The 18,777-nt window shown below is 44.6% G+C and overlaps 1 protein-coding gene across 3 annotated transcripts in view; it reads right to left on the bottom strand.

Annotated features, from left to right (window-relative positions):
• Nucleotides 1–7,955: 7,955 nt before the first annotated feature.
• Nucleotides 7,956–18,777, bottom strand: part of TMEM201 (transmembrane protein 201) — a 50,475-nt gene continuing 39,653 nt past the window's right edge. For all 3 annotated transcript variants that reach the window (XM_081201532.1, XM_081201533.1, XM_081201534.1), the window contains 5 exons: nt 18,390–18,613; nt 15,484–15,555; nt 13,907–14,185; nt 11,734–11,865; nt 7,956–10,983 (listed from right to left, as the gene is read on the bottom strand). In XM_081201532.1, the coding sequence (XP_081057658.1) occupies nt 10,886–10,983; nt 11,734–11,865; nt 13,907–14,185; nt 15,484–15,555; nt 18,390–18,613 (805 nt within the window). In that variant the 3' untranslated portion in view covers nt 7,956–10,885. The remainder of the gene's footprint in view (nt 10,984–11,733; nt 11,866–13,906; nt 14,186–15,483; nt 15,556–18,389; nt 18,614–18,777) is intronic.

Below are 18,777 nucleotides of genomic sequence, written 5' to 3'. Positions count from 1 at the left end.
CGCTTTCTTTACCTCTCCAAAAGCGTGCCTGGAGCTCCGTGCGTAATTCTCTCCTTCTCCGTCTCCCTCGGAAAACCAAAATTGCGCCCAAGTTTAGCGGGCAAGAAACAAACCGGAGTTTCGCCAACAGTTTTGTAAGACCAAATGTTTGAGTTCATTCTCTTTTTGTTTTGATTGGAGACGGGAGTTGGATCTTTGAAATGTGCTACAATTTTTTGTGACCTGCGTGTGAACCCCGAAGAGGGAGGTCACCGCTGCCCTGAACTTGGGTGCACCTTGGCGCTGTGCCAGTTTTGGCGAACAGACCCATTTTCTTGCGCGGAGCCAAAAATCCAAGAGTCAAGAGGAGCGAGGGGGAGGAAATAATTCCAATACTGTACTCCCATGAATTGTGATTTGCTGATGAGAGACTGCGGAGAAGCAAGAATCGCTCTCCAATTAGGATCATTTCAATTAAACTCTTGCTTTTTTAAATGGATTTCTTCTTTTTATGACGTTGCTTTGCCCCAAAGTGCCAAGGATCCTGACTCTCCGTCCAAAAGAAGTTTTTACCCATTACTTCTATGGCTTGGATACTAATTTATTTCCCTGCTCCGCTGGCAATTCACTTTGTGGGAAAGCTTTTAAACTTTTGCCCCAGCGCACGCGAAACAAAGGCAAAACGGCAGAACTTGATTAGAACCCGGAGCTGAGCCTAGGGTTGTTTCCATCCAAGCTCTACTCAGAGTAGAGCCCTTGAAGTGAGTGGAGCTAAGTTAGCCATGCCCATTCATTTCAATGGGTCTGCTGCTGTTCTGAGTAGGATGAATGTTGGGCTGCAGCTATTTGCTTCAGGCTCTCTGCCCCCTGAGCAGCGGTTCCAGCCTGAGGCATGCAAAGCAATAACCAAGAGAACATGTGCAGAGAATGTGTTCCCTTTCACCTAGTCCAGCCCCCTGCATTTCAGGAATCTCAACTAGATCATACATGTCAGATGGCCAGCCAACCTCTGCTCAACAATCTTTGATTAATAATAATAGTAATAATTCTATTTATACCCCACCCTCCCTGGCAGCTAACAACAGTAAAAGATTACAGTAGAAACATAATGGGTGGGAGGGGGGGACCAATTTAAAATACAGGTTAAAATGCAATTTAAAATGCAGCCTCATCAAAACCATAAGGGGAGGGAAACATAAGGGTCAGACTGAGTCCAAACCAAAGGCCAGGCGGAACAGCTCTGTCTTGCAGGCCCTGCGGAAAGATGTCAAGTCCCACGGGGCCCTAGGCTCTTGTGACAGAGCGTTCCACCAAGTCGGGGCCAGTACTGAAAAGGCCCTGGTCCTAGTTGCGACCAATCTAACCACCTTGCGACCGGGGACCTCCAAAATGTTGTCATTTGCGGACCTTAAGGTCCTCCGTGGGGCATACCAGGAGAGGCGGTCCCATAGGTACGTGGGTCCTAGGCCGCATAGGGCTTTAAAGGAGAACCCACCACATTTCATAGGAGACCATTCCACAGTCAACGGCTCTTACTGTCAGAAAGTTATTCCTGATGTTAATTAGAATCTCCTTTCTTGTAACTTGAAGGCACTGGTTCAAATCCTACCCTCTGGAGTGGGAGAAAACAAGCTTGCTCCGTCTTCTGTGTGACAGCCCTTTCAGTGAACAGAACTGCCATTAATAAAAACATGGAACAAAAAAAAAATGCGGCTTCATCCTTTTCTGTTATAATTACTTGCGTTTAAAAATAAATAAATGCATCTCCATTTGTACAAAGAGGACCAACACACGGCATACAATTTGACCCAAGTAACTCAAAACAGGCAGGTGCATTCATTTGCAGTTGTGCTTGCAGCCTAGCAGTCAGGCTGAGCTGGCATCAGAAAATGCTATGGGGAAGGGCCATAGTTCAGTGGGAGAGCACCTGCTTGGCATGCAGAAGGTCCTAGGTTCAACCCCCAGAATCTCCAGGTAGGGCTGGGAGAGACTTCCTACCTGTTGTCTTGGAGAGCTGCTGCCAGTCAGTGCAGACAATACTAAGCTAGATGGACCAGTGGTCTGACTTAGCATAAGGCAGCAGCCTATGTCTCTATATCTGGCTGGGGGAGACAGAAGACAATGAAAGGGGCAAAGTTCAGATTAGAGGGAGTGCAAACTTTGGTCAAAATATTAAAGATTCACATTAATTCCCCTGCCCTAGGCTTGGGCAGGCTCTTCAGAACAGCAGGCTTTTTTTCATTGCCATTTTCATTACTATATTTTGTATGTGAATAATGCCTTTCTGTCATCTACCACTGAGGGCCAGAGATGGTTTCGTGTGTTGGAGGTAGTGGGGTGGGGGGGAGAAATTGCTCCCCCTGCCCCTGTATCCTGAAGGAATGTGATGCTAGGGGCATAAGGGAGCTTTGTGAACCTCTGCTTTTAAATTTGGAGATTTTAAAAAAAACCACCCTCCAATTTCTTAGCCCTTATGATTTCCACAATATGAGTAAATGCTCACCTTTAACATCAAAGAACCAGTGTAGAGCAGTGGTTAGAGTGCTGGACCTGGGAGACCCATATTTGAGTCCCCACTCAGCCGTGAAGCCCCCTGGGTGACTTTCGGCCAGTCACCATCTCTCAGCCTAAACTACCTCAAAGGGTTGTTGTGAGGATGCAAATGGAGAGATGTTTGCACGTGGCCACCTTGAGCGCTGGATAAAAGGATATACAGTGGTACCTTGGGTTACAGACGCTTCAGGTTACAGACTCCGCTTACCCAGAAATAGTACCGCAGGTTAAGAACTTTGCTTCAGGATGAGAACAGAAATCGTGCTCTGGCGGTGTGGCGGCAGCAGGAGGCCCCATTAGCTAAAGTGGTGCTTCAGGTTAAGAACGGACCTCCAGAACAAATTAAGTTCTTAACCCGAGGTACCACTGTAACCAAAACAATTGAATAAATCAGATAGCTATACCTGCGCCTAGCAGAATTAAACTAAAAAAAGTTATAAAGTATGTAAAACAAGCAAGCAAGCAGGATCACTTTACAAATGCAAGCTGCATGCAGATGACAATTCAGCTTTTATTTTTTTTGGCATAGATTACGGAGAGCTTTTATTTGTTGGGAGCACAGAGTACGTACAAGCTTTGCCTACCACACAAAATATCTCTTTCAAGCACTGGCAGGATTAGGCCACTAGCAAAATGGGTATTAGTTCAAATGGGTAATTAAGGGCACGTAGAACGGTGGGAGGAGGCTGTCCAACAAGTTTGCCTCTCCTAAGCACCTTTTCTGCTTGGTACATTTCTGGAGGCGATCTGAAAAGCCAAGAGTGCTGTTTGTTAGCAGATATTACAGCAGCGGGAATAGGGAACTTGTGCCCCTGCCTCCAAATACTGCTGGGACCACAAGCCCCATTATCCATGACCGAGGCTGATGGGAGGGTCAAAGGTTCTCCCACCCGTTTCCAATCTGTCTTAAGAAAAGCCAGAGCAGCCACTCATTCAGAGTTGCAACAGGGAGCCTCCTTCCTGGATGGGGCTTCTGGTTCCCAGGGTTGGGGAACATGTGTCATGCTCAGCATGGCCCTGACCGAAGGCATCTTATTTTGCTTCTATACTCTGTTCAAGCACTTGATATGTGGCCCTGCAGGTCACAGTTGAGAGTAAAGATTTTCTCGCTTCAGACTCTGGAGAACTGCTGCCGGTCAGAGTAGACAATATTGGCCTGTATACACAATTTGGTCTAAGGTAGCTTGTGTTCCAGCTCCATGCAGATTCCATTTTCACCCTTTGAGCCACATTTTTAAATTTTAAAAAATTACACAATAGGAGGGGTTAGAACAGCAATAAACATCAACAAACATCACCATGAGCTTACCTGGCAAGGATGATCAAAAGAGCTTGGGCAACTGCACTCTCAACACACCTTATGGAACATTAAACAAATTGTTATCTGTGGCATCTATCAAAAGAACGGAGGTCTGACACAACCACACAACCCAAGAAGCAGAACCTGTATGGATGTGTAGAAGTTGAAGGTGGATCTTGCAAAGCTTGCTTGCGTCACCCTGGCCGACACAAAATGAGACTAACGTGCCAGGCCAAAGGATTCTCGGCGCCAAAACCAGAGCTGGTTTAGTTCAGGCTGAACATCCACAAAGGTGGTAAATCTGTGACAAGGTGCAGGTAGGGTCCCATGACCTGTTAAAGCAATACTCTTCAACACAGTATGTCGAGAAATCTTTTTGCACAGATGCTAGTTGGAACATAACATCAAACCATGGTTTATTAAGCTAGGGATTTTTTGGCCAAGGCACAGCCTGACCCCCTTCTTCGGTAATCCTCACAGAACTCTAGCCCAATGGTTGCCATTAATTTGATTTTGAATTGATTTTAGAATGAATTGGTTTTAGAATGCATTTCAATCAATTGATTGTGATTTTATGCAAACGGTGTTACTTTTATTGTGGTTAGCCGCTCTGAGCCCGGCTTTGGCTGGGGAGGGCGGGATATAAATAAATTAATAATAATAATAATAATAATAATAATAATAATAATAATAATAATAATAATTATTATTATTATTATTATTATTATTATTAAAATTAAACCATAGTTCAGCATTCCAGTAGCTTAACAATGGACATATTAACAATGGTGAAAGGCTACTTGTTAACCAAGGTTTGTAGTTGGTTTACAAACCAACTTAACATTGACCGTAGCTTAGCATTGTGTGCAAACCAGGCCTACAATAAGTTTATGCAGAAAGAAGTATTTTGTCAAGGGAGTCCCCCAGATGCTGCTGGCTTAAATGGCACACAGCCTGGACACAGGTTTAAAGCCCCCTAAGTATGGACACCAGGTAGGCAGGTGCCTTGATTGTATTCTTTTTGACATCTACTGAAAACATTTTTATTTTAGGCAACCTAACCAGAAACATAGATGGCAATGTGTTTTAACCTCTTTCTAGGCTTAAGTTTTATTATTTTTAAATATATTTTTAATTACATGCCTTTACATGTTTTTTGTTGATACTTTTAATATTGCTTGTAAACAGTGAGGTGTGCCAGTCTTCCATCCTAATTAATCTTCAGGAGGAATTGGAAAACTTACCTGTTTACCCTGCCATTTGGTGGCGGAAGAATCCTGTTCCTGGCAACCCTGAGATCATTGGATGGAATGATTTTTTTTAATTGCAGCTGCTTTTGCAATGCTTTTTTTAAAAAAAAACTGAAACTGCTTTTGCAAAGTTTTCTTTCTTTTTTTAAAAATGATATTTATTAGAAGTTTAAGAATTACAGAAAAAAGAAAACAAAAAAATTGACAAAACATACACTACATAAAAGGAAAAGCATAAAAAACAATACAACAATACAGCAAAAAACAAACAAACAATAACATTAAAACACACATCTAATGTTCCATAACTTTATCTTTCATTTACTTGTTTCATCAACCTCCTCACACCTCCCTTTTTGTATTCTAATTTAATTAATTGTTTCGGCAAATTCTTTCCATCTTTCTCAATTTTTGTTATAGATAGGTAGCCGTGTTGGTCTGCCATAGTCAAAATAAAAAAATTCCTTCCAGTAGCACCTTAAAGACCAACTAAGTTAGTTCTTGGTATGAGCTTTCGTATGCATGCACACTTCTTCAGATTTATCTGAAGAAGTGTGCATGCACATGAAAGCTCATACCAAGAACTAACTTAGTTGGTCTTTAAGGTGCTACTGGAAGGAATTTTTTAAATTTTTGTTATATAATTTATCTTGACGATCTAGCCTATTAATTAACTCAGCAAATCCTTTCCTTCTTTCACTATATTCTGTCATTCAATTTACCTTAATTTATTTAACCTTATCTTACCATAAAAAAACCTTGAAACTTAATACTTATTTGTACATGACTCCTTATATAATTTCTACTAAAGCCCAATAGTTTCATTCCAACATTTTTCCTAATACTCATTAATTTTACACTAATTCTCAAAATAAATTTTTAAAATCTTTCTTCCAATCTTCATCCAACGTCTCTTCTTCCTGGTCTCGGGTTTTGTCAGTCCTTCTTATCCATTCCATCTAGTCCATCAACATGGTGATCTTATGTCCAAGGCTCTTAAGTCTTTTCCATGTCCCTTCTGCAGATCTTCTTCTTGTTTATACCTGCACTTTACTTTGTCTTTTGTTGATCTTTTTCTTAATTTCTTTCCTTTCTCATTGGGGGTAGGTCTCGGGAGGACTCCAATCCAAAAGTATCTCCATCTCCCCTCAGCAGATCAGCCCATTCCCCACAGTCCCATTCCCCACAGTCCACACTGTAATCCAGAAAGTATTTAAAAGCATGTTTCAAAGTCCTTCCAAAATTATGAGCCCTCACAACTCCAGACCCCCCCCCCCGGTCCACTCCAGATTCAAACTTCAAGAACAGTGGCTTATGCTCCTGCAAGGCCTCGAGTCTCTCCATTTGTGTTACTTGAGGTTCAACAGCAACCTCCTCCATTATCTTCTGCACTTGCACTTGCCCTGTCAAAACAGGTTCCTGGGTTGGTTCCTGAATGATTTCTATATGGGTATTCGCCGTTTGTCCAAAGTTTTTAACTGCAACAGTCATCAAATCCATCTTCTCATGCATCTGCTCCAGCAAAGCGCTTGTCTTGCAAAAAGCAAGCACCAAAACTTCTTCTAAACACATTTTTATTCAAGGTCAGAGTCTGGTCTCACGATCCTAATCTTCACAGCTGTGAAATCCCCAGCTCGACTCCAGCAACAATTTAACAAGCTCCCTCTAGAGGAGACAATTTCTATTTGTATCCATCTTTTCAAAGCAGGACCAACAAAAGAAAATTAGTTTCATTTTTCAAATGCAAAAGGCAACATTGGAATCAATTTGTTTCTCTTTTTTTAACTATCTGTCAAAAGACGTTTCATTCACAGTCAATGAACTTCCCCATAAATTTCTGACATCCTGTTCCCAGGTTTGAGACGGTGGAAATTTATCTTTCTTTACTCTCTCTCCTGCAGGCTTGAACAGTCAAAGATTCCCCTCCTTTTCTCCTGCTTCCAAGAGGGGTTTTGGTGGTAATAACTGAAGGAAATTTAGACCTTTATATACGACTTTCCAGACTTTAGCTTGCAGAATTTTTGCTTCAATCTATTTACAAAAACGGGAGGCGGACTTCCTGTTTAGAACCTTCCCGCTTCAGTGCCAAATTAAAATGTTTCTTAATCCAATTTTCCGTTCTACTCGCGGGTACTTGTTTAGAGTCCAATTGTCCACAGGAAAAAGTCAGCGCTCTCCGGCAACGGCTGTGCGGCTTCACTCCGTAAAAGTAGCGGTTGATTCAAAACACTGCGCCACTCATCCCACGTCGCTTCGGGTCCCCGAAAAAGGGTTTCCCTGCGAGTAGGGGAGGCGCTCCTGGTGTCAGCCGAATCCCACGTTCCCAGGCTTCCTCCGCCTGGGATTTTTAAAGGGCCTCGGCCTTCGCCGCGGCGGCAAGACCTGATTTTCACGGAGCGGGTTCCTTTCGGTCAGAGGAACTCCGCCATTACCGATGGCGCTAACCCGGAAGTTCCGCAAAGTTTTCAGTTGTAATTGTTTTTAGGCTTCAGTCTGTTTTAGAATGCTTTTGCTTTTAAATTGTACAGGTGTTTGTCGCCCTGTTTGCCTTGGGGGATAAAGGGTGGGATATAAATTCAATAAACAATAAATAAAATTATATCTCGAACTTGCATCAAACATTAGCCTGGGACAAGAAAGATCTGGGTTCAAATGTGAGGATTAAGTGTTGACCATGAGCTACTTGGACAGGATAGAATATAATTTCCTCCCTTGCCTACCTGTCTAAGTTATGAAAGGAATAGAAAGCCTTGTTTTGACCTATGCTGTCTGCAAAATGATCAGAGGGGTGAGTCGGTTTGAAATTGAACGTAAAAGCCACACTGCTTTTGCAATTTCCCCTCCCCATTTAGGAAAGTGATGGGACAAGATGCTCAAGATTCAATTTCATTTTTATTCTCCACTTTTATAATGAAAAATAATCTCTCAAACACAGAACATAAACTCCCTGGAGGAATGGCAGGGGTAGGGGGCAAGAAGAGGGAAAAGAACAAAACCCCTTGCGTCCAAACTAAAGACACAAATTTCTAACCAAACTGTACAAAGTTAACCCCACCCCACAGTCATATTAAGTACAAAATGTACAACTTTTCCCAGTGCAGGAACATCAAAACCAGGACTCTGCCATTTTTCTTCTCTTAAGACTCCCACCCACCAAATCCCCACCCAACCCCCAAAATTCAAGCCTCTCAGGAACACAGTGTATTTCGATAGTAAGAGTTAACTCCTGAAGGCAGTTGTTTTTACATTCGTCAGGGAACTAGTCCTCATGAGGCTTCTGGACAAGCTGCTCAAAGGATGCATTCTATATGTACAGAACAATCACCACGTGCCTGTAACCCCATCAGAAAAAGAGTGTCAGCAGCCAATCCCCCCTTTCTCTGTTGCGAACAGTGTACATGTGTGTTTTTAAATGTTTTCTTGGACACGGAAGGCTGATGGGCAAACAATTGGTATTCCCCACCCTTTGCTCCCATAAAGGAATTGGCCACTTAAACCCAGGTTCTTAGTTGAGAATTGATAGTTATTTAAACGCAGGTGGCTGTGCTGCATTCAAGTTCAAGAAGAGAGTAAAATGGTGGGTTGTTGTTGTTTGCTTCCAAATGACAGGGCAATATATATACATAAATAAATAAAAATTGGCATCATCAAGCTGTTTCCCCACACACTTTGTGCGAGGGGAAAGGACAATAGCAAGACAAAAGAAACACATCAATTGCATAAAGGCGGAAAGGAATTAAGACACAGACGTGGCGCTTTCAAGACACCTTTACCCCATTTTACTTGGGCGCGCTGTGATTTGAAGAATCTGCACCAGAGTGATTGCGACCGAGTGTGTTTTAGCACCATATGCAAAGGATTCTGTCTCCCTCCGCCCTTCTTGGGCAGAGAGAGCAGAGTGATCGCTCCCCACCTGCCCCACAGAGAGCCAAAGGTGGTTTGAAAAATGGAAATATATTTACAGTGTGGTGGGTAAGCTGTGGCCTTCCCTTCAGATGTTGCTGGAATAGAGGACTACAAAGGAATACCGCCTGCTTACAAACAAACCTCCCCACCAGGTAAGGTGTAAAATCACAGGCTTAATTTCACTGCTGGTGAGCAATCACGTCGCGGCACGGAATTACACACCTCAAGTCTGAAAAAATTTCTGTATGTGCAACAAAAAAAGCTGAGCTATTTGGCAATGGGCACATTTTCCTGGGCGGCAGCGGCAGCATTTAACTTTTGGGAATACCCCGAAGAAAGAGGAGCAATTTCTTGGGAGGAATTAAAATTTGAGTTTCTGCCCATGTTAACTGGCGCTGATTGGATGCCCACCAAAAAATACAGCATGTAGAATGTAGGACTGGAAGCCTGTGAAGCGAGACGTTTTGGAATTACTTTTAGGAGAGGGGTAAGTTTTTGGACCTAGCACCTGTGATCTGGTTCTCTAAAACAGAAGACGAGCAGGAGGTGGTTGACACGTGTCTAGACTCTACCACCAGATAGCAGGTGGCAACATAATACCTGATTGATTGATATATATAAAATAAAAATAAAATAAAATCCCTGCACACAGATAACTAGAGTGTCAGTTCAAACTCCCCCAACTTGCTAGCTTTTTAAGTGCAGGGATTTACTTATTTGTTGCTCAGAGTACAGTCACGTAACCCGTTCCACCTAACGGGTTGGATTGTATGCGTACAATCCAAACACAGTCCAAGTGATATAGCAAGCACCAATTTCATTTTTGAGTTTTGTAGCACAAGGCAGAATTTCTTAACCTGACCTACTTCAGAATTTGGCTATATATAGAAGTTTTGAAGGAAGATATCCACACGTCACAGATGCAGCGGGAGACAGACCTCTGAAGCTGCAAACAGTGGCCTGTTTCTACACCCCCTTGCCCCCCAATTCTGGCATTTGTAGTACACCACGTTGAGAGCAAATTTCTCAAAAATCCAACCCAGCGAACACCTTGGCTGTCGAGACCCAGAGTGTGTATCAGTGACATCAGAACGTCTTGTTACAGTAGAAGTGGTGCCTGTACGTGAGGCAAAAATGGAGTTACGATACTGGATACTGACTTTAAAAAAACAAACCCCCCACAATCCACCAATCCGCAAAACATTGCAAACAAGTACAAACAGATACGATGGCAGCACCATTAAACGAACTGCAGCAGAGTGGCAAGTGGTTAAGGAACCAGGGTGAAAAAGAACGCCACAGAGCAACTGAGTTTATGTGCTGGTCCTCCCTCTCCTTCTCTCACTAGAGAGAGGGGAAAACTGAGAGAAAGTCTTGTTAGGGATAACGAGGCCAACGAAGCAACGAAACGGCATGGAACTACCGGAGACCAAAACGGCATGTTTCTCGGTCCTTTTGCAAACAAGACGTCAGCAACGCTAACGTTTCATCATTAAACAAGGGGAGGAAGAAAGTCCCTTGGCCAGCATCTCTGAGCTCATCCCGATAAACCGGTTCAAAAAAAGGTTCAAAGTAAGTGGAGAAGCCCAGCACTGGCTGAAACAGCCCCACCATCGCCCAGCATGGGTCACAAAAGTTCCCTAAAAAGAGAAAGTGTTCTGTTTCTAGGCGAGGTCAGTGGCGATGGATGGGGGGTATGTGTGTTCTCTTGCGGTCAGCAGTTTGTGGCTGGCGAAGAGGCAGACATGACGAAGGAAGGGCTGCACAGTGGTTGGGTCCTTCTCGTCCTAGAATCACCCCCCCTTCTCTCTCTTTGGAAGGAGTGTGGCGACACTTTGGGAGAGGACAAAGAGGAAGCGGCGGTGGTGGTTTGGCCATCAGTCCCCAGCAACGTGGCTCAGCGCAGGTTTTGGTAGAGGTAGGCTGACGTGAAGATGGCGTTGACGGTCAGGCTCACGGCAAGGAGACCTCGGAGCGCCGAGTTGCCAAAACGGCCTGATTGGAAAAAGAAAGGAGACAGGAGAGGATTAGCAGCGTGAACCAACCAGTCTGCTCATAATTATCTGTGACAGGCCCTTCTTCCAGGTGCGCCCCCTCCACAGGAGAGCGGCAACAAAAGAGCGGGGATTTTTCGGTGGTGGCACCCTGCTTGTGGAATGTTTTCCCCAGGGATGCTCGCCTGGCACCATTGTTACATTAATGAGGTGCCAGGCAAAAAGGTTCCTTTCTAACCAGGTCTTGACTTTTAACGATGGCTTTTAATATATTTTTTTTGGGGGGGGGAGGGATGTCTTAATGTAGTTTATTTTTTAAAATAAAATATGTTTCTTTTTATGCTGGGTTTTTTGCATGTCTGTTTTTGTTTTTATCTATTATCTAGGTAATTTTTTTTTTGCCATTGTGTCTTTTATTAATGAAATTCATTAATGTCATTACAGATTTAACTTCACTCATACACATACATTATATATATATATATATATATATATATATATATATATATACATACATACACATATATATATATATATATATATATTCATATTCATATTCTTAAATTAGTTTAACTTAGAATGTAAATTTGACCTTCTGATATCTAAGCGGAATTAGAAGGTCAAATCTAGGTAATGTTTTTCAATTGCTTTCATTTTTTAATTATTATTAATTATATTTATTATTTCTTGCCATGGGGAACCATGTTTTAAGCAAAAATAACCCACAACCCAAACCCTGCGCAACACTCACCCCTCCAGCCTGTTAGTTCCTCCCCTTTCGTCGTGGTGTCCACCACACAGCTCGATGAGTGTGATGAGTTCTCCCCTTTCTTGACAGTGCCGTCGCTGCAGATGCTCCCGGCTTCCGTTATGGCTCTCATATCTTAAAAAAGGAGGACAAGACAGAGAGATAAGGGTTTGCAGAAAACGCTTCTTCTGGTCACTGTGTGGCCTTTGACTTTCCTCCCTCTCGCAGAACACTAGAAGTGAAAAGGCGTCAAGTGAAGGTGGTAGATTCAGGGCAGATAAACAGAATGGGCTTCTTTACATGGCACATGATTAGACAATGGAACTCACTCCCACAGGAGGCAGAGATGGTCACCAAGCTAGACGGCTTTAAAAAGAGGATTAAGATAATTCATGGAGGAGATGGCTCTCAAGGGCTACTAGTTGTGATGGCTATGCTCTAAATAATAATAATAATATTTATATGCATCCCATCTTGTTGCCCCAGCCACACTGGGCAGCTCCTAACAGAATATTAAAAAAACAATGAAACATCAAACATTAAAAACTTCCCTATACAGGGCTGCCTTCAGATGTCTTCTAAAAGAGAATTGTTTATTTCCTTGACGTCTGATGGGAGGGCGTTCCACAGGGTGGGCACCACTACCGAGAAGGCCCTCTGCCTGGTTTCTCTGTAACTTCACTTCCCGCAGTGAGGGAACCACCAGGAGGCCCTAGGATCTGGACCTCAGTGTCTGGGCTGAACGATGCGGGTGGAGACACTCCTTCAGGTATGCAGGGCCAAGGCTGTTTAGGACCTCTTTTTCTACATAAGAGTGGCCTGCTGGATCACACCAGATCAGAAACATTGTGGAGGCAGAGCCAGCAGCGGAGGAAGGCTCTTGGGTACCTGGGGCGACATGCCCAGGGGAGGGGAGGGGCGAAACACCCATAGGGGTGGGGCACACAGTGCCAAGAGGGATAGCACAGGGCATGCCATGGCACCCATAGGGACAGGCGTGCAGTGGGGCCTCAGCCACCCTACAGCTGGGGGGAGGAGGCAGTGGGCAGACAGCACAGAGCTTACGGGCGCTGGGACGTGTGGCTCATGCGTGCTGCAGGCCCCACGGTGATGAGTGCCGCCCGCCATTTTGTCACCTCCTGTCAGGATGAAACCCAGGGCGAATTGCACCCCCGCACCCCCCTTCGTACATCCTTGGGCAGAGCACAGCCACCCTGATAGCCTTTTCCTCCAGGCATTTGCCTAATCCTCTTTTAAAGCTGACCATGGGCTGAGGGATTAGCATTTCTGAATGCCAGTGGCTGGAAACCTCTTGTGCTCAGGGCCTGCTTGTGGGATCTGGGTGGCCGCTGTGAGCACAGGGTGCTGGACTTAGATGGAACCCCCCGGCCTGATCCAGCAGGCTCTTCCTCTGCTGAAAAACAGAGTTGGCTGGAACCAGCGGCACTTTGCCAATAGCTCCAGGGAGTTTTACTCTACGCTAGCTTGACCCAAGGCACTAGGGGACTGTTGTGCTCAGGCCCTGCCTGCACCTGGTTGGCCACTGAGTGGACAGGATGGTAGACTAGGCGGGACTTTGTCCTGATTTGGCACTGCCAGCCCCTCACAGCAGCCACTCTTGAACTCTAGCCCAATGGCTCCCATTACTTTGACTCTGAATTGATTTTAGAATCAATTGGTTTTATTTCAATTAAATGATTATGATTTTATGTAAACTGTGTTATTTTTACTGTTGTTAGCCATTCTGAGCCCAGCTTTGGCTGGGGAGGGCGGGATATAAATAAATTTACAGTGGTACCTCGGGTTACATATGCTTCAGGTTACATACGCTTCAGGTTACTCACTCTGCTAACCCAGAAATAGTGCTTCAGGTTAAGAACTTTGCTTCAGGATGAGAACAGAAATCGTGCTCCAGCGGTGCGGCGGTAGCAGGAGGCCCTATTAGCTAAAATGGTGCTTCAGGTTAAGAACAGTTTCAGGTTAAGAACAGACCTCCAGAACGAATTAAGTACTTAACCCGAGGTACCACAGTATTATTATTATTATTATTATTATTATTATTATTATTATTATTAGACTGCTCGGGTTTTCAGGCACAGCCACCGGAGCCTTAACTAGGATAAACTGCAACCTTGGCACAGACGATTCAAGTCCCACCTCCCGGATGGGTACGTACCATGCAGTCCCCGCTCACTTAGGTTCCTTTTCGGAAAGGAGGGCAGCTCCGTGGCGAAAACGTTGCTCTCTGAGTGGGCCAGGTCCTCCTGCTGCTGGGCCTCGCTGTGGGCCGAGAACAGCATCAGCCGCTGGCCCTTCAGGTTGAGCCGGGCAGGGCTGATGAGGGGCCGACGGTAACGCAGGGAGCCAGAGCTGGAAGCCACAGAGCCGGCCACGGATGGTGCCGGCGAAGGCACAGGGGAGGAGACGCAGCTCCCCGAGAGGAGGGAAAAATATTCTGAGAGGGAAAATGGGAGAGGGAGGGAGGAACAGCGTTTCAGTATACGTAGAAATCAGGAATTGGGGATTTTGGTGGGTATGCGCCAAACTGTTTTTTTAAAAAATATGTTTATATATAGTGAAGTCAAAAAAATATATATTGAAGTGGTTTACATTAAAAAGATGAAAACCATGCATGAAGCAATTAAAAGCAAATTCGAGAGCAAAGAAGTTAAGAGCAAGCAGCGATAAACCACTGTGGAAGGACACCTGAAGAAGGTTCCCTTCACCTGAAAAGAAAGAAACCCTGGGAACTGCAGTTTGTTAAACGGCGCTGGGAATTGTAGCTCTGCAAGGAGTAAACCACAGTTCCCAGGTTTCATTAGGTGAAGCTGTGTGCTTTGAATGTAATGGTGTGTATGCAGCCTTTATTTATGATATTATTATTATTATTAGTAGTAGTAGTAGTAGTAGTAGTAGTAGCAGTAGTAGTGGTAGTAGTAAATCTAGATAGATGCCCTTTAATTATTATTCCCTGTGTGGCTTACAACAAAATAGTATCAAGGGTAATGTAATATATCATAAATTGGAATCAGCAACAGACATAAAGGACAGATCAAAAAGGAACTTCTTTGTTGTAACCCACCCTGGGACCCTGCTGCTATAATTTTTAAAGAGTTTTTACTTCTTAATTTTAAAATGGTTGCAACCTGTGTTAGGATTTGCTAGTGAAACGGGGGTAATAAATTTAATCATAAATGATAATAATACATGATAAGCTGATGTAAAGCGCATTAAAGTGTAATTCTGGTCACATCTACACTGCACCTTGAAAGCACATGACTTCCCCCAAAGAATCTTGGGAACTGTAGTTTGTTAAGGGTGCTAACCCTGCAAGGGGGAAGTGTGGTTCCCAGGATTTTTCGGGGTGGGGTGGATATGGTGCTGCTAGTAATAGAAGTCTTGGCACCCTTCAGCCACGCTGCTCAGAATGTTTTTCTGTGTGTGTTATCTGAAGATGCGATTGCAAAACCGGTTTAGAACCAGTGCAGATCTGTTCCTTGGGTGACACCTGCATGGATTACTTTGTATCCAACGTGGTGAAGAGAACCAGACAGGGTTCAGAAGGGTGACAGACAGGTCACTGGTGTGAGCAAGCTACTGTGACCTGCCTAATTTGGAAACACTGGTGCAATTTAGGACCACAAAGGTGTTTCTCTCTCTTTTGTGCGTGTGATTTTTTCAAAAAAGAGGAGTTCTTTTTGGAACCTCCTGGCAAGTTCAAGCACCCCAGAACAATGCCTGGGCTCTTCTAACCTGATGTAGGAGACTCTTTGGAGTGAGAAGTCTGGGATGGTGGCCGGCTTCCGCTGAAGAGGTAGCCAGAATCTAAATAAATAAAAATAAAATGAAATTACATGCAGCTACAGCAACCACCAAAGACATAGGAGAATGCTAAATGAATGTTAAGTCTCAAATAATGCATTTCTGAGGGTCTGGAGGCCCAAGGCTGTCGTGAGAATTATGTTGTTGTTGTTTAGTCGTTTAGTCGTGTCCGACTCTTCGTGACCCCATGGACCAGAGCACGCCAGGCACTCCTGTCTTCCACTGCCTCCCGCAGTTTGGTCAGACTCATGTTTGTAGCTTCGAGAACACTGTCCAACCATCTCGTCCTCTGTCGTCCCCTTCTCCTTGTGCCCTCCATCTTTCCCAACATCAGGGTCTTTTCCAGGGAGTCTTCTCTTCTCATGAGGTGGGCAAAGTCTTGGAGCCTCAGCTTCAGGATCTGTCCTTCCAGTGAGCACTCAGGGCTGATTTCCTTCAGAATGGAAAGGTTTGATCTTCTTGCAGTCCATGGGACTCTCAAGAGTCTCCTCCAACACCATAATTCAAAAGCATCAATTCTTCGGCGATCAGCCTTCTTTATGGTCCAGCTCTCACTTGCATACATCACTACTGGGAAAACCTTAGCTTTAACTATACGGACCTTTGTTGGCAAGGTGATGTCTCTGCTTTTTAAGATGCTGTCTAGGTGAGAATTATACCCTATGCTAAAATAATAAGGAAGCTGCTTTGTAATTCAAGTTACTTCCATGGTCCACCTTGCTCAATATTGTCTACACCAACGGGCAGCAGCTCTCTGGGGTTTCACAAATGTTCTCTCCAGGTCCAAGTGCAGATGCCAGGGATTGAACCTGCAGCCTTTTGCAAGCAAAGCAGATGCCCTTCCCACTGGCCTATGCCCTTAGCTGTCAACTTTTCCCTTTTCTTGCGAGGAATCCTATTCGGAATAAGGGAATTTCCCTTTTAAAAAGGGAAACGTTGACAGCTATGCCATTGCCCCTTCCCACTATAGGAAAGTAAGAGTCCTGATAGGGCTGGCTCAAAAGCCCATCTAAGTCTAGGATCCCATCTCCCGCATGGCCAGAAAGCCCCAAATCAGGGTAGGAAGGCACCTGACACCTTTGTCTCCCCAGTTCCTAGTACTGAGGTAGACTGCGCCTGAAAACAGAAGTTCAACTTAGATGACATTGCTGTTCTGCAGACCCCACCCAAAGAAGTTGGGGCTTTCCAAACAGGGATGAGATGACCATATCCATTTTCTCCAGAGAAGGTGGTTGTGCAGTTTAAATATATATACATATTGAGAGATGTCGCGTCAAGCCAGGAGGAAGAAAGTTAAACAGAGCAGCCACGAAAAGGAATCCCATCAAGTCACCGTTTTCCAAAAAGCATTGGGAGCGCCTCTCATTCCGTATCCCTCTTGCATTTCTCCCTCGGTCCACCCCCAGCTCCCTCCTACCATCTTTCTCCTAAATCCCTTTTGCTCAAAGGATCCTTCTGTTTCCCTTCTCCAATTCGCAGCCCCGAAGCTTGTCCCAAGCTGCCAGGAAAATGTCACAGAATTATAGAATGTTAAAAGTTGGAAAGGACCATGTGGATCATCTTGGTCCAACCCCTTGCAAGGCAGGAACCGCAGCTAAAGAGCATGTCGAAGGTGCTCATCCCTTTATGGATCTGCATCTATACTGTCTTGCACCAAGCAGATGTCTTCTGACACATGTCTGCAGCTGGATCAGTCCTGTGGCAACAAGGCCTCTGTAGTCAGTGGCCTAACTGGCCTTACAAAGCCAGTTAGCTAGCAGGGCAAGTTCAAGGTGCTGGTGCACAAACCCCTTATACAGTGGTGCCTTGGAAGACGAAATTAATTCGTTCCGCGAGTTTTTTCGTCTAGCGATTCTTTTGTCTTGCGAAGCACGGTGTTGGAAAAGTTTTGGAAAAGCTTCAAAAATCACCAAAAACCTCAAAAAAGGCTACCACACCGCGTTCTATGAGTTGCTCCTCGAAGTCAAGTCGCAACTGTATTAACGGTGTTAAGAAAAAGGAAACAAACTTGAAAAAAACGCAAGACGTTTTCGTCTTGCGAAGCAAGCCCATAGGGAAATTCGTCTTGCGAAGCAGCTCAAAAACCGCAAAACCCTTTCGTCTAGCGAGTTTTTCGTCTTGTGAGGCATTCGTCTTGCGGGGCACCACTGTACAGCTCAGGACAAGGATACCCGAAAGATCCTCTCACTCCTTTACAGTGGTACCTTGGGTTAAGACCTTAATTCGTTCTGGAGGTCCATTCTTAACCTGAAACTGTTCTTAACCTGAAGCACCACTTTAGCTAATGGGGCCTCCTGCTGCCGCTGCGCCACTGGAGCATGATTTCTGTTCTCATCCTGAAGCAAAGTTCTTAACCTGAAGCACTATTTTTGGGTTAGCAGAGTTTGTAACCTGAAGCGTATGTAACCCGAGGTACTGCTGTATATGCCTAGCCGATGAGAGAACTCTGCAGGCGAGGGCGTCCTGAAGATACCACCTTATGAGGAGTCCTGTTCTGCACAAAGCAGGAAGCAGGCCTTTAGTGTGGAGGCTGCTGCCGTCTGGAATCCTCTCCCCTTGAATATTAGGCAGGTGCCTTCTCTTGGCCCCTATGAAAAACCTTCCTCTTCTTCCAGCAAGGTTTTTAAGGTGGAAGATCTTTCCCGGTTTGCATCTGTCTTGGAACTGCTTTCAAAGATTTTTTTTGCAATGTTTTACTCATTTTTGAAGCTGTTAATGATCTGCGAGGGCCGCCTTGGGCTCGACTTCCATCGCTGGAAAAGTGGGGTGCAAGTGCAAAATCAAATAAAAAAATGCTTTGGCTTGTGGCTATTGCCTTGCCTCTTTTATGATCTTACCGGTTCGGGCCAGAGAAGGGATCGTGCCCAGGGAGAGGGCCCGGTTCAGCCTTCCAGGGAGAGAGGAAGAGGAAGTCCGGCGCGGTGAGCGGAACAGTGTCTGGCTGGTCAGTGGAAGCATGCTGGGAGGAGTCGGGATGAAGATGGAGGGAGAAGAAGGAGGCGATGGAAAGCCAAGATCAACGCCGTACGGAAACGGAGAGAAACCATCCCCAGAGAGGTACCTGCGGACGAGAGACCCGAAAGGGCAATTCACTTGGTAGGCTCAGCCCACTGCAACACCATTTTCACAGAGCAGTTTATTTATTTTTCTTTTTTTTCTTTTTATATTAATATTTTATTAGGTTTTATCAATAGAAAAGTTCAGAAAAATACAAAAACAGAAAAA

This window comes from Podarcis bocagei, assembly GCF_964188305.1.
Source record: "Podarcis bocagei genome assembly, chromosome: 7".
Lineage (NCBI taxonomy): Eukaryota > Metazoa > Chordata > Lepidosauria > Squamata > Lacertidae > Podarcis > Podarcis bocagei.
The sequence above is the reverse complement of the archived record's forward strand: the minus strand, read 5'-3'. Positions and strand labels throughout refer to the sequence as shown.